The sequence below is a fragment of the Chaetodon auriga genome, chromosome 11 (assembly GCF_051107435.1).
Source record: "Chaetodon auriga isolate fChaAug3 chromosome 11, fChaAug3.hap1, whole genome shotgun sequence".
NCBI lineage: Eukaryota > Metazoa > Chordata > Actinopteri > Chaetodontiformes > Chaetodontidae > Chaetodon > Chaetodon auriga.
In genome coordinates, this window is record NC_135084.1 from 11,646,637 (window position 1) to 11,660,050 (window position 13,414).

The following is a 13,414-nucleotide window of genomic DNA, read 5'->3' on the forward strand; positions in this document are numbered from 1 at the left end:
ATTCTTCAGTGCCAAATACTGTTCGTGATCCTTGGCCAGACAATCACTAGACTTTTGGATAGAATTCCCACAATGAGGTTGAAAGTTTGTGACTTCAATTTAAAGTAGTAGTTTAATGCTAAAAGTAAATTTTAGCAAGGTGAGCATACCGATGCCTTATCTGATGAACTGCCCACGGTTTATCTAGAGATAAAAAGCAACATGGTGGCAGTGAGGTGTCTTCAGTTTTCTACAGCGGAGCAATAAATAAAGTAAAAATGGCCTAAACATGCCTTCAAATCATTTTTATTCTATAGAGTTTATTTTCATTTTATTCTACCATGAGTAAAATAAGTCATGATAAAAGTAAGAGTAAATACTGAGTAAATAAATGCAATATTTAATTATTTAAGAAAGCAGCAAACCAGAAAAGCTGTTGATAGATCACAGTTGATCTTAACATATACAATCAAGTCTAAACCTTCTAGTGTGAATATGACACTTCCTCTGGACTGATTCGTTTTTCACCATGTGCTAGAAATACATGATGTAATGGTTCAATGGTTCAATCAAGAGCCAAAATAAAACAAAAACAGCGGTGAACCAACTAAAAAAAAAAAAAAAAAAAAAAAAGGTCAGCACTAATGCTTTGAGCGTAACATTCAAATAAATTTCCTCAAGTGATGTCACTTGAGTCGAGTACAAGTTTGAATATCTTGAAAATCTGGAGACTTGGAAAGAAGCGAGCATACCTGACCTCTGCAGCGCACTCCTCATCGCTGCTTGACACTAGCTGCTCGAGGCTACATTAGCCGCTACTAGCATAACACGGCCGAATCTCCAACCAAACTGTCAGCAGTTTCATTGTGGGTCATGTAAGCCCCAGGCTTTGACAAGGAAGCAGAATACATTGAATAAAACAGATCTTGTCTATATCTTGTCAGTGATATAAGAGAACTCCTTTAATCATGTAGAGCGTGTTTGCTTGATGGCAAAATGAAAATCGTAACACCTGCATGTTTCTGTCATACATTTTGTCAATAGACTGGTTTAAGTTCACTTAGGTAATATTTTATTCATTTGATTTTTCAAAACTAGCTTTTATAATGAATCTTTTTTTTTTTTTTTACGTGGAGTTACAATTGAACAGAAAACACCCAAGAAGAAATAAAAGAGGAGCAAACAAAGAGAATTTATAATCATCATTTATAGTTCATGGTCATTTTCCTCAGACTCATTCCAAGTACAGGTCTCTGGAAAGCAGAATTGACTGACAGAATGACAGAACAAACACAGAACAGTTGAAACGGAGACTTATTTGAGCTATTCTCCTCTGGTTTTGCATCAGCCCAAGCACACATTGGACAATCTTATAATACCACTTGGAAACACACACAGCAAGTTAATTTATCTTGATCATTGTCATCATCCATCGTCATCATCATCATCACTCATTTTCTTGGTCTTCATTCTCACTCATGTAAGTCAGGATTGAGGAGGAAGGCAGTGATTCTACCAGGATCCTTAAAAGAGAGCCACACAAGATGTCATGCCACGCTATCAACGCCTTGTGCAGTTTTTGGGTACGGTTAGGCTACTACTGGTCCAGGATCAGCTATCTCAGGTTGGCATTTGTATAAAAACTATATAGGAACACATGTAAAAACAGGGGAGAATCAAATCATTATCCAACTGAAAATAAAAATGCAGATGTCTTCATAAAATCTTCTATGTCTAGCAACACTTAATAACACTTATGTCTTCTTTTTGTCCTTTTTTTTTAAAGTTTTATTCCAAAATGGTTGAGGAGCAGTTATAGTTTGCATCATCTATACAACAGGCTATAAAACACCACTTTGTCACAGTCCAGAAAGCACATATAGATGTGGTTGTACTGTATATCAACATATGTACTGTAATAAGATAATTTTGCGTGCATGGCTCCCGACTGATCGCTTTTCAGAGATCCCCGTGATTCTGAGGAAACTCTCTCCTTTGAGTTCACATGATGTGAAAACGAAGGCCTCCAGATTTTCTTACTGGCACAATGGACATATTCTTCTTTTAAAACACAGTCTTTCAAGAGAAATTGCCATCCGTTCTCATCTTTGCACTGCGGCATTTCAGTCAGCCAGGAATTAGTCTTTGCCGGTCTGCGCCGCTGCTTCAGTGTGTACTTTGGCTGATTCCTCGGACGTCCATCAGGGAAATTGTCCTCTCTGAATTCAAGGTCACCTGATTTTTTTTTCCCCTCCTCATCCGCAGTAAATGTTTGGCGTATTTATGTATGTATTTATTTATGCATTGTGTCATTTCTGTAGAAAAAGTCTCAACAACACAAAACACAGGCAATGTAAATGAAAATGTTAAGTTTGTGATGCTGAACCTCCCTTTGCAAAGCGTATCTGTGCTCCTCTGTTTGCCAGAAACAAGGGAGTTAGATCACATTATCCCGGCCGAGGAAACAAGTCACAGATGGGTTAATGCTGTTTGGTTGACATGTTAGATATGTATTCAGTTCCTTTTCAAATGGTTGCCAGAGCCATTATTCCATCAGTCTCTTCCTGGACAGTAAATGGTTTCCACTGTCGAGTGCTTGAGTCTAAAGAAAGATATTTTTTCATTTTTCAGATTTACTTTTCAGAGCATTGTCTTATAGGAAAAAATGACTAAATAATGTTCATCTTTGTTATTATACTGTACACATGTTGATGTCCTGATTTGTCTGTTCGGTTAATGTTTAAGTTGGTCTGGCAAAGACCAAAGCTTTGACAATCACACGTAGTACTCTTTGTCCTTGTTCTTCTTGTTCTTGCTTGAGGTTTTTGCGGTGTTGACTGGCTTCTCTTTGACGACGGTGCCGTTGGACTGCGCTGAGTTGCTGATGTAGTTGCGACTCTCGTCCACGTGGTACGAGCCTTCGTCTCTGTTCCGGTATTTGTACATCGCGTAGAGAAGGATGAGAATACACAGCGCCGCTGCTGCTACAATGCCAACCACCATCCCCGTCGTGCTGCTGGACTCCCGGAAGACCTCCGACGTGCCTGGGAAACCGTTCGGTCCAGTGCCAGTGGGATTGGCTGCAAGGGAGACAGAGATATGATTACCACAGATGGACTAAGCTTGCCATCCTTTCCATTTTATCATTATTAGTGTAACTAGATTTACGGTAGTAAATGAATGCAATCCTTTTCTGCATGTGTGGATCAATATTACAGTTTAATGTTGAATGATAGCACAGACATCATGCCTCAAGGTTGCTGAAGCTGCAAGTAGATGTTGGCTGATAGGATTGGCCTGATAGAAGAGCATGCAGTTGCACAATGAAGAGACAACAAACAGCAATGTCTATCATCAATGATGCTAAATAAAATGGCATACAAGGGTAAGGATGAGAGGGGTCCCAGTCAAAGTCTTTCTGCCTACCTTAAATAGCTTAATACAAAAGTATCTGAATCTTAAAGCCTTTAACAATCCAACAAGCTAAAACTGTAAAACTTACTCTCAAAGTTATATGAAACACAAATACCTCCATGTAGATTTTCTTAAAACACTAAAATGCTATATTTCACTTCATTTGGCAGTCACAGAACCCCAAATTACCCTAGAAATTACATTGAAATGCCACACAATTATTCCTGCAGTTCCCTGAAGAAATACAACTATAAAAGAGCTTTCAATAAATGTAGAAGCTGGACATTTTTGTAGACTTTGCCCTGAATACGCGTCATTTTACCTGGCTAATCTACTGCCCATCAGTATTTTAATTCCTGCAGAACATTATTCCGATGACATTCAATGAACTGTAATTGTTCATATATGGGAGAGCGGAAAGGGTGAGACGCTGTAGGATAGAGAGATTTGCTCAGCTCAGGAGTGAAGCTGACAAGAAGACTAATGTGTTAATGATTCATTAAGAAGCACAGTTTAAAGCTTGCACCCCTTAACGTGTCTTACAGCAGAGTCATGAATGAACACACCACATTCCCAACGCTTACTATACATCCATGAAGCATGGCTGTATCACATACTCAGTGGAAATAAATCTTTCAGAGAGAAACAATTCTTCAATTGACTCAGCAGATTTTGCCAAAGGCTGTCCCTACTTCTGTTCTGAGATGGTGCCATTCAATGGAACATATTCTGCAAACACGTCAGCCCCCTGATATTATTCAGTCCTCCTGGCACATCTCTCTGTGTGTTTTTGTAGCAGTCATCATTTCTGCTTAAGCCCTCTTTGTTGCATTTGTGAAATCCAAACACTCAACAGTAACATTTGGAAATGAAAGCACTCTGGTTCCACTGGATTGGGGCAAAAAAAAAAAAAAAAATTATATATATATATATATTTGAGGGATTTACAGCTGGGTGCAGATCATAGTTGTGTTGACGCGAAGATGTTACGCTTCGATTTGCATTTACATTGAGCAAACAAACAATAAAGACAGCGACGTAAATAGCTGTGTTGACATGTAGGTCTGAATCATTTCCTCTGTGTTGACTGGACAGTTTTGTTAAAGGTATCTGTCAAGCGTTGCAGTATTCCACTTTGCTGCTGCTCCTTGTCCTTGGCCACCGACTGCTGAAACACTCTTACTGAATGATGTCTGAATGTACTGTAGCAATGGTAACCCCGTACTCTGAAGCTATATGGACCCCTTTCTTACCCACTGTAAACCTTAATGGTGTTGCATACATTGAGAATTTCTTTTTCACATGTCTTCATTTCAGAGGTATTTACTTTAGGCTGTGTCATTATTTCTCCCTTTAAATGTGTTATGAGCTGCAGAAAACTTAATCTGAAGGAGTGTTAGCACGGTGAAGGTGTGTCCTTCAAATGAAAGGAAATGTTGTACATTTGTTTAGCACATTAATGATAAGGGCCCGATGTCTGTCAGCATTTTAGTTACATATGTGTTTAATATTTTGTTTAACATTTTCACAGTTGTATGTTTCATTTGGTCATTAATAACAGTTCAGTGTATCTATGTATTTATTTGTTACATTTAGTTTTACAAGGTTAGGGAAGAAATGTCAAGGCTGACACATAAAAGAATGATCCCAGTCTCTTCCACACAGCAGGCATACAGCTGAGTAATTCAACAGTGGTATTGGATTGGTACTTGGTACGTGCAGACGCCCAAGGCCCAGGTATCAGTATCACGACTGAGAAAGTCAGGTTGGTGCATCCCTGATATTACTGCAGGACCTTAAAGATATGGTGCTTTTTTTCTGTCAGGATATTAAAAGATGGCTACTCCTTCACTTTTCTTTTCCTTCTTCAGCCCTTACAGTGTGTTCACAGCATCATCATCATCGAGCTAGAGTGTTCATTACAATATTAAAGCTTCTGTAAAGAGTTGGACCATCACTCAGCTGGTGACTCTGCACTCCCCAACATACAGAGCAGCAATTTAATTCAACACTCATTACATATTGAAACTTAGGGTTAAGTGATGGATATAGGTTATGAGCTCATCAGCAGGACCTAATGGCATATACATTACTAGTAACTACAATATTCATGCGACATCTTGATGATTATTCATGTGAGCAAGTCATCTGTCATCGAGTAATTTGATTGTACATTTACAGTGACAGGTGTCAACATTTTAATGTTTCAGTGAAATGGATATTTGATGTTTATTGAAATCCATTTGACATGTCGCCCCTCATGTCCCATTTCGCTGTCCCACTTATCTCACTACTTCTTTTCTTTGAGAACATTTTGGTTTTAGAAAATAATTGCATTCTTCAGCTTTGATATTGAACCAGCTTTAAAAAGAAATTTCACTCTAAAACAAAAACTGCGACATTGTCTCTTCATTATTCCAAACCTTTGATCTTGGCCAGTCGGAGTAACATTTCCACACGAGTAGCTCCGTTCCTGAGCTACAACTCAGCATCCGCAGTCGAGAGCAACTCTCTATTGTATCTTACATCAAAAGGAAAAAGACATGGAAAACTAAACTTTGCTGCTGTTGAAGTTCATCATAACCACCTTGTCTCATCAAATCCTTATTTTATGACAGGCTAACTTCACTGAGCATGAGCAAAGAGGGCAGTTCTTCCTCTTGTTGTATAAAAAGGTTGTTTCTCCCTGATCCGTGAAGGACAGCCAGAATTAATAAGATGATAGAGCACATCCCATCCTACATACTACATTTGTAGCAATTTCTCAATGTCAAACAAGCACAAAATAAACGCAAGACAGCTCTTTGGGATTTTTCAGTGAAGGCGTACGTGTCCTGCAGATTACAGTAAATATGACCAGCTACTGAAAGGACTGTGATGGTTTTGCATGTTCTTCCTATTTACTACAAATCACACGTGCTTTACACCACAGTTAACCATTGTGCAAACGAGAATTGTTTTAAGATTCTTGGATTAACTCGTACAGCTATCTATGGTCTCCACCGATTTCTTTGCAATAACATAATATTTGCAGACACTTGAAATGTGAATCTAAGACAATGAGCATCAGCACCACTTTCAATATTGTCAACTGCATCGTCGCTGCTTGTAAATACAGCGTGGGAAGTCTGTGCCGGGGTGGATCTACTCAGGTGCCATGGGGTAGCACCTGCCACCAACGAGAAACAAACAGCCATGCCACAGTGTGGTGCCAGGAGACGTGAGAGGACACATGGTTGGTAACAGAGCAGTTTCACCTTGTTTTGGTCCTGTATGGTTTTCTTGTGTTTTGTCTCTTTGCCTTCTTTGTTCTTGTACTGTTTTCCCAGCATGTTCTTCAATCTATATCTGCCCTGCTCTCATTGTTTTCCCCACCAATCAGCTCCTACCAGCTCCTCCTCCCCACACACCTGTTCCCTATTCCCTCATCAATTCCGCCATACATTTACTGTCATTCATCGCCTGTCAATGTGTTACAATGTTGTTCTGCTGTTTCAGGCTGTTGCTTTCAAGCTTGTTACCTGCACCAGCAAACCTCTTATCTCTTTCCTGGAACAATGTCATCTGTACCTGCCTGCCTCATGATCCTGTAAGCCTATATTATAATTTTGCGAATAAATCATTGATCTGCACCAGCTCTGCCTGCATTTTCTGCATTTGGGTCATACCCTGTCGCCCTGCTCACAGCATGTGTGACACACCCAGCTGTGCTCGCCATTCCTGCAGTGGGCAGCAGCTCCATTTTCTCCCGGCCCCAATTTCAGATCAGTCATCCAAGTGCAACATACAAAAGCAGCCAGTTTAAAAAGCACTAAAATCACTTGCTCCAGTTTCCAAACAAGCAGCCACATTAGTTAGCAATGCAGTGACAGTTCATTCAAAACGTAATACCTGAGAGTTTGCACTTTCACCTCATTTTTCAAACTGAAGCTCAGAGAAAATAGACTTGTGCTGTTTAACCAGCATTACTGGATAAAGACTGAATATCTTGGCTTGCTGGCAAAACAGAGTGTGTGGCTTTAAAGTATAAGGAATATACTACCTATATGGTATATCACTGAATTTGTTATGGCTACATTTGTGTATTTGTGTGTGTGTGTGGCTAAGCCATATTCAATGAAAAAAGACAGAAAAATGTGTGAAAATGTCTGGAAATAATACAATTTTCTGATTTGTAATACCACCTTTAGATATTTTCATTCAACAATTTGCTCGTGCTGTGCTTTATCTCTGCACTGCTTTATACTCTGCAAAGATAAAGCCTCTTTGACAAAGACTAATGTTCGCTGTGATGGATAGAACAACTCCGGTTTCAAGAATCTTCCATTTGTTTTCATTACATGGAAATGAAAGTAAATGCCTGTCTGGAATGGTAAGGTGTATTGTCAGTAGAATACCAAAAACACCTCTGAAAATTGAAAACTGTGCAGCATGCAGTTGAAAATGTTAAATATACCTGATTTGTAGTTAGGGAGCTAAAACTTACCAACAATGTATTTATTATAAATGTATTATTACACATTATTATCCTCCCTCTTTGGGCTACACTTCACATCTATTTCAAAGTAATTATTGTGACTATTGTTATCATCCAGTGTTTGCACAATTATGAACTTTAAATGTTTGATAACACTTAGAGAAAGTTACACTTTTGGGGATCATTTCCACCAGTGAATGTGGAAGTGATTGCACATCAGCATGCCCACTTCATATTCTGAATGCTGTCCAGGATGATAGATGATCTCTGATAGCACTCTTCACAGTTTCTCTCTCCTGTGTCTTACTCACTGTTGATTGCTTTAGAGATAAAGTATTTTGATTGCATTCATCTCTCTTCTTGAGTGACAGCTTAATGTTCAGGCAAACATGGCTTTGAAAGGTGTAATATTAGCTAATGACCCACACAGATTGCACGTGTGTCTATTTTAGGTAGATCTTGTTCATGCCAGACTAAGGAGCTTGAAAACGTGTAAACTGTAAAGGGCAAAAGTCCTCTAGGCTGTCTGCCAGGAGAGGAGATGCTGCTGCCATCCATTGACATGTTTTCCACCATGGTTAGACTGATCAGCAGCCCAAGTATGCTTCCAATGCCAGCAGACATTCAAGGACAAGTGGAGAGTACCACTGGGGGATTGAGTGTGACTGAGCGTTGCAACAGATTAGCTCTGCTTGTGACAAGCCCACTTATCCTTGCAGACAGGTGTGAAGAATGCTCTCGCCTTGTGGGCAAGTGCCACTGGTTGACACGGCTCTTCCCCAGCAAGCCATTGTGTGGGCATTAACGGTGAGTTACTTTCATATTTGCTATCTATCCTTTGTTCGGGGTCAAAAAGTTGAAAGTGTAGATAACATAGCAGGTTGATGGAGGAGAGAGCTCGCGATGTGGCACTCGAAGGTTGTATATGGGACCTCGGCTAGCTCCCACAGCAAGGTGAGTTGGAAGAGTTCAGGAGGCAGGCGGCCTCAGTCTGCTATATCAGGATTGAGCCATGTGATAACAGAACCATGGTGTGTTCTACTTCCTTCTGTGATCTAACACCTCCAGCTCTGGGCTGCCTGGATCTGTTGATTGGCTTCCTACAGGCTGCTTTAGCACAGACATTGCCAGACCCTCAATAAAATGACGACAATCTTTCTTTTATTACTGGAAAAAGGGAAATAGGTAGGCTCTGCGATCCAGTCATTCAATTTTAAACACTATTTTTGGCCAAAATTCGAATATTTTCCTGCAATATCCAAATGAATATCTTAAGAAAGAAAGCTGAGTAGTGACCACTACTTAAAGGATTAACACTGCATTTAGTGCAGTGCTGACACAATCATCCAAGATTAGCCTTCATTACAGCTCATTAGCTTGCATTTATTCTCAGCAGTGTCTCTCAAACAGCCACCTGATGACAAAAGCAGAATCTTTCCTAGTCCCTTAGATGAACTGATACACCTGATGATGCGGCTCATTTGTTACCCATGAGCTAGCCCTGCCCTGCTATCCCTGCACCTGCATTCAAGCACAGAAATGTGCCAGACATGAGGCCTTCGAGAGAGCCTCATAAGACCTCAGTCAAAATGCATCTGCCTGTCGGTTCATTAGCACTCCATCACCTCAGAATGAAGGCACATAAACTGAGAAAGAAATAGCGCCTGAAACAAGTGTTTAAAATGATGGCTGCTCTTATACGCTCTACTCGAGCGTACCCAAGGGTAAAATTAGACATGGGGAAAATGACCTTAAAGTGGCGCCTAGCTTCATGGCAGCATAGCGGGGGTGCACTTGTGAAGCGATAGAGGTAAACTCAGGGGGGTTAACTTTTGAAGGATTGCAGTTGTGTAAAAGCTGCCAGAATAACTTTCTCCTCTCTGTCTCATCCCAGAGCGAGACTTACATTACAGTATCACATCCAGACCATCATAAAGTCCTTGCTGTTTTATTCACAAGGACAACAGTTAATGTTTCAGTCATTTAGTCACAAATCATTTGCTTTTACCAAGGCTTTGCTGAGATTCCTCTAGAAGAAAACCGTAAACAGAGAAGCACAGATGATCTTTTACATGACCCTGATCCATAAACGTTAGTAAAGAAAATGAAATAGCCTGGCCAGCAATTGTATTTTCCATACAGAGAGGCACTGAAGAGTGCAATGACATGAACACTGAAATAGGTTTGGCCTCAATGTTCTGGTTGCTGCAGGGTTTATTTGACAGCATCTTTTCTCTTAATTCTACCTGCATTCTTCAGTACGGATACCTGAGCTCGTCTCTTGGAGATATTAGCATTGGTGCAATGGAAGTTGTCATTTAAAAGCCTGTGAAATGCTGGATGTGATTTCCCCTTCTTTTTGCCTGACTTCTTTTTGCCACGTGCTCTCAAGGAGAGGAATGGGATCAGAGATTCAACACTGTCAGGCGGGATTTGAATAAATGGTCCTCTTCAAAGACTATTTTTCCTCATTTGTCACCAGCGAGAGGGTTCATTTGTTTGGTAATTTGCAGCAGGGTGAGCAGGTTGACGGGGGCCATGGATGAAGGAAGACGTGGAGAGTGGAGGCAAGGGGTTACTTTAGGTGCACATTAGGATTGTTGAGAGGTAATAGAGGAACCGGGACTACTTAGGATATATTGAATGGACAGACTGGGCTTGACCTTTCATTAACCGGTGGCGGTAATGCGTCAAGAAGAGCTTTGTAGAGCATGCACGGATGATGCTTTCTTGTAAATGAGTTCTTGTATCAGGCAAAGTTATTTTTAGTAAGAAGGCAATGAAAGGAGGTTTTGTGTGAACCTGGCTCTCTGCAACCTGCAACAGTTGATAAACATGAGCAGTGCAGTGTGGATCTTTGAGAGCTTGAGGAGGTGTGGCTGTGGGATGCCTTCAGAGTGACCCAGGCTTAGTTGGCATGCTCAGTGACACATTGCTGTTATTCAGCCAGATTAGTGTTATACCATCTTCTTACTTGCCATATCCAACCATAATCACAAGCTGTCAGAGCCGTCACATAGTTGGGGATCAGTCTGCAGACAGGTCACTGTATCAACTGCAGCAGAGCCAAAACACTCATTAAATCCCTCTTCCCTCTTTAATTATCTGTGTCCCCGAGAAGTGATGCAAGCCATCCTGTACTTGTGACATGCTGGCAGTATGCCTGATGACAGCATGCATGTGTGAGTCTGAAGTGGCTCTGCTCCTGCTGATGGTGGACGATGAACAGAGATCTGAGGGAGCATGAAATAGTCCAAGTGAGAATTATTAAAAGGTGTTTGAATTAGCCCAGTAAAAGGTACTGTATGGGGCAGTTGAAGCCTTTGCCCGGAGGGGTTCCACTAAAAGAGGTGAGATGAAAGAAGAGGGTTAAGCTTACTTGGCTTGAACGCTGCAAGTCTGGGGCTCATCTCTTCATTAGATTCCCAAAGAGTCTGGTTAGATGATCTTAAGGCTGTGATACATAGAGTTGGCCTATAGCTACACAGAAAGTTTCAATTATGTTGAAGATTGTGTAAAAGCTGACTAGTCTTCAGCTGCGAGTAGAAAAACGACAGAGTGACACTATGTGTTATTCAAATGTTTTGACACAAACTGTTCTGCGAGCTGTGTCTACGAAGTGTGAAGGCACTCTTTTTGTTAGTTATTCCAATATCTCTCCTACAAAATCCTAGCATCCAATATAATAGAAACAATATATATAAATATAACCTATTAACATCACATCCTCAAAGCACCATAATAACCAACACTATACAACAGACATTTTATTTTTCTGGCTCAGAAAAAGACAGTCAACGCACGGATCAGAGGTCTTTTATACTGATCCTAGATGGGGAAATCAATAAAGAAAATGAAGCATTTTAGGGCTTCTTTAGAAAGCATTTTACTGATTGGTCAGCTGTGAAATGTTGGGTAATATTTCCAAGCTCCAACTTACTTATGCCATAACTGACCTTTGGCTGGATTCTTTTCTTTTCTTAGGAAAGCAAAGTCTTTCATGCCCTACTTAGACTTATAAACAGACACATTGTGTTAGCATCAATGTCACCACACCCAAAAGATGTGTGGTAGAAAAATAAAAATAATTGAAAAATATAAATATGGTGGGATCAGTAAAGAGAAAGACTGACAGTGAGTGTGAAATCCTGTTTTCTCTCAGAACACACTTCATTTAAAATAGAATGTAGAAAGAAGACTTGGATGGCATAATCCTCCCTGAAAGAGTGCAGAAAAACAAAAATGGCAAAATTCCACAAGATTGTCTGGCAAAGTATGAAATAATAACAGCAACATGCATGATGCTTGAAGGTCATCAGTGTTTGATGGCCAGGAGCTCTGATGGCATTCAGTGGGCATCCAGTCTTGAGAAGGCTTTTCATTTGTTAAACCATCTCTGCTAGCGGCGGTCTGTTGGCATGCGAGGTGCATGCCACTGCGTTCAGCAAAGGAAGGAATGAACACAGACAGAGCTCCAGCTGGGTATGATTGAATAACCTATTAAATGTGGGCAGTGACCTCTTAAGCCAGCACAGTGCTCTTAATGTTTCATTAATCTCACAGCTACTTTTAAAACAATAATTTACTCTATTTTTTTCCCCCCTCCTGGCTGGGTACATTCCAGTCATTGCCATCGGGTTAAAGAGAGTATTCATTTGCTGTTTGATTTATTGGTTTACTCTCTATATATTGTATCCCTACCCATAAATTAAATCTATTAAAACAAATGTCAAACACATTAGTAGCTGCTAATGTCACTGCAGAATGCTTGAGGATAGAAAAAGATGAGAGAGCGTAAAGAGAAGAGGAAACCAGATATGATTAACCTTAACCTGCCTATGGGCAATCCAGAGTGAAGGGCTACTGGAGAATAAAAGCACTGAGAGACTATTTGCGAAATGCAGAGAGGTGTGTTTACTGAACCTCTCACTGAGGCTGCAGGTGTAAACTCGCTTTTGACAAAGAACCAATTTCTTTCATACAAATTATGTTCAGATGACTGCATGTTATATAATTAATTGTGGTGGGGAAGGTAAAGGTGTGAAGATAAACATTCCGCCAATGCAGAAAGTACATCTCTGTACTACTGTGCACTCTGCGCTAAGGAAAAACACGAGAGGCTGGGATGAAAGAATTCTGAGTTCAGAGGAGAAACATTGTGTACTCTGAAAAATCAAGAGCAAGAAAATCTTCCTTTCCCTCTGTGGGTGGGTTTGTTCTCGAGTAACAATTAAGGAAGTCTAATTCTAACATGGTATGCAGACATTTATTACACCAATCAGGTACGAACTTAAACATCAATTCGAATAAAATTGATTGATTTATATGAAGCTACAACCGCCAGCCAGTTAGCCTAGAATAGCAGAAAGACAGGAAACAGGGAGAAACCACGAGCTAATCAGCTAAAAAGGAGAAGTGGCCTTTTTACACCTCTGTTCATTCAAAAAAGATTTGAGAAATATAATTATTTGCTTTCTGTCCAAGAGTTAGAAGAGAAGATTCATTCCTCTGTCACGTCTGTACCTTAAACATGAATCTATCACA

General features: G+C 40.2%; 1 protein-coding gene across 30 annotated transcripts in view; it reads right to left on the minus strand.

The window, feature by feature from the left end:
- Positions 1–1,167: 1,167 nt before the first annotated feature.
- Positions 1,168–13,414, minus strand: part of LOC143327988 (neurexin-1a) — a 252,337-nt gene continuing 240,090 nt past the window's right edge. For all 30 annotated transcript variants that reach the window (XM_076742741.1, XM_076742759.1, XM_076742758.1 and 27 more), the window contains one exon: positions 1,168–3,059. In XM_076742741.1, the coding sequence (XP_076598856.1) occupies positions 2,755–3,059 (305 nt within the window). In that variant the 3' untranslated portion in view covers positions 1,168–2,754. The remainder of the gene's footprint in view (positions 3,060–13,414) is intronic.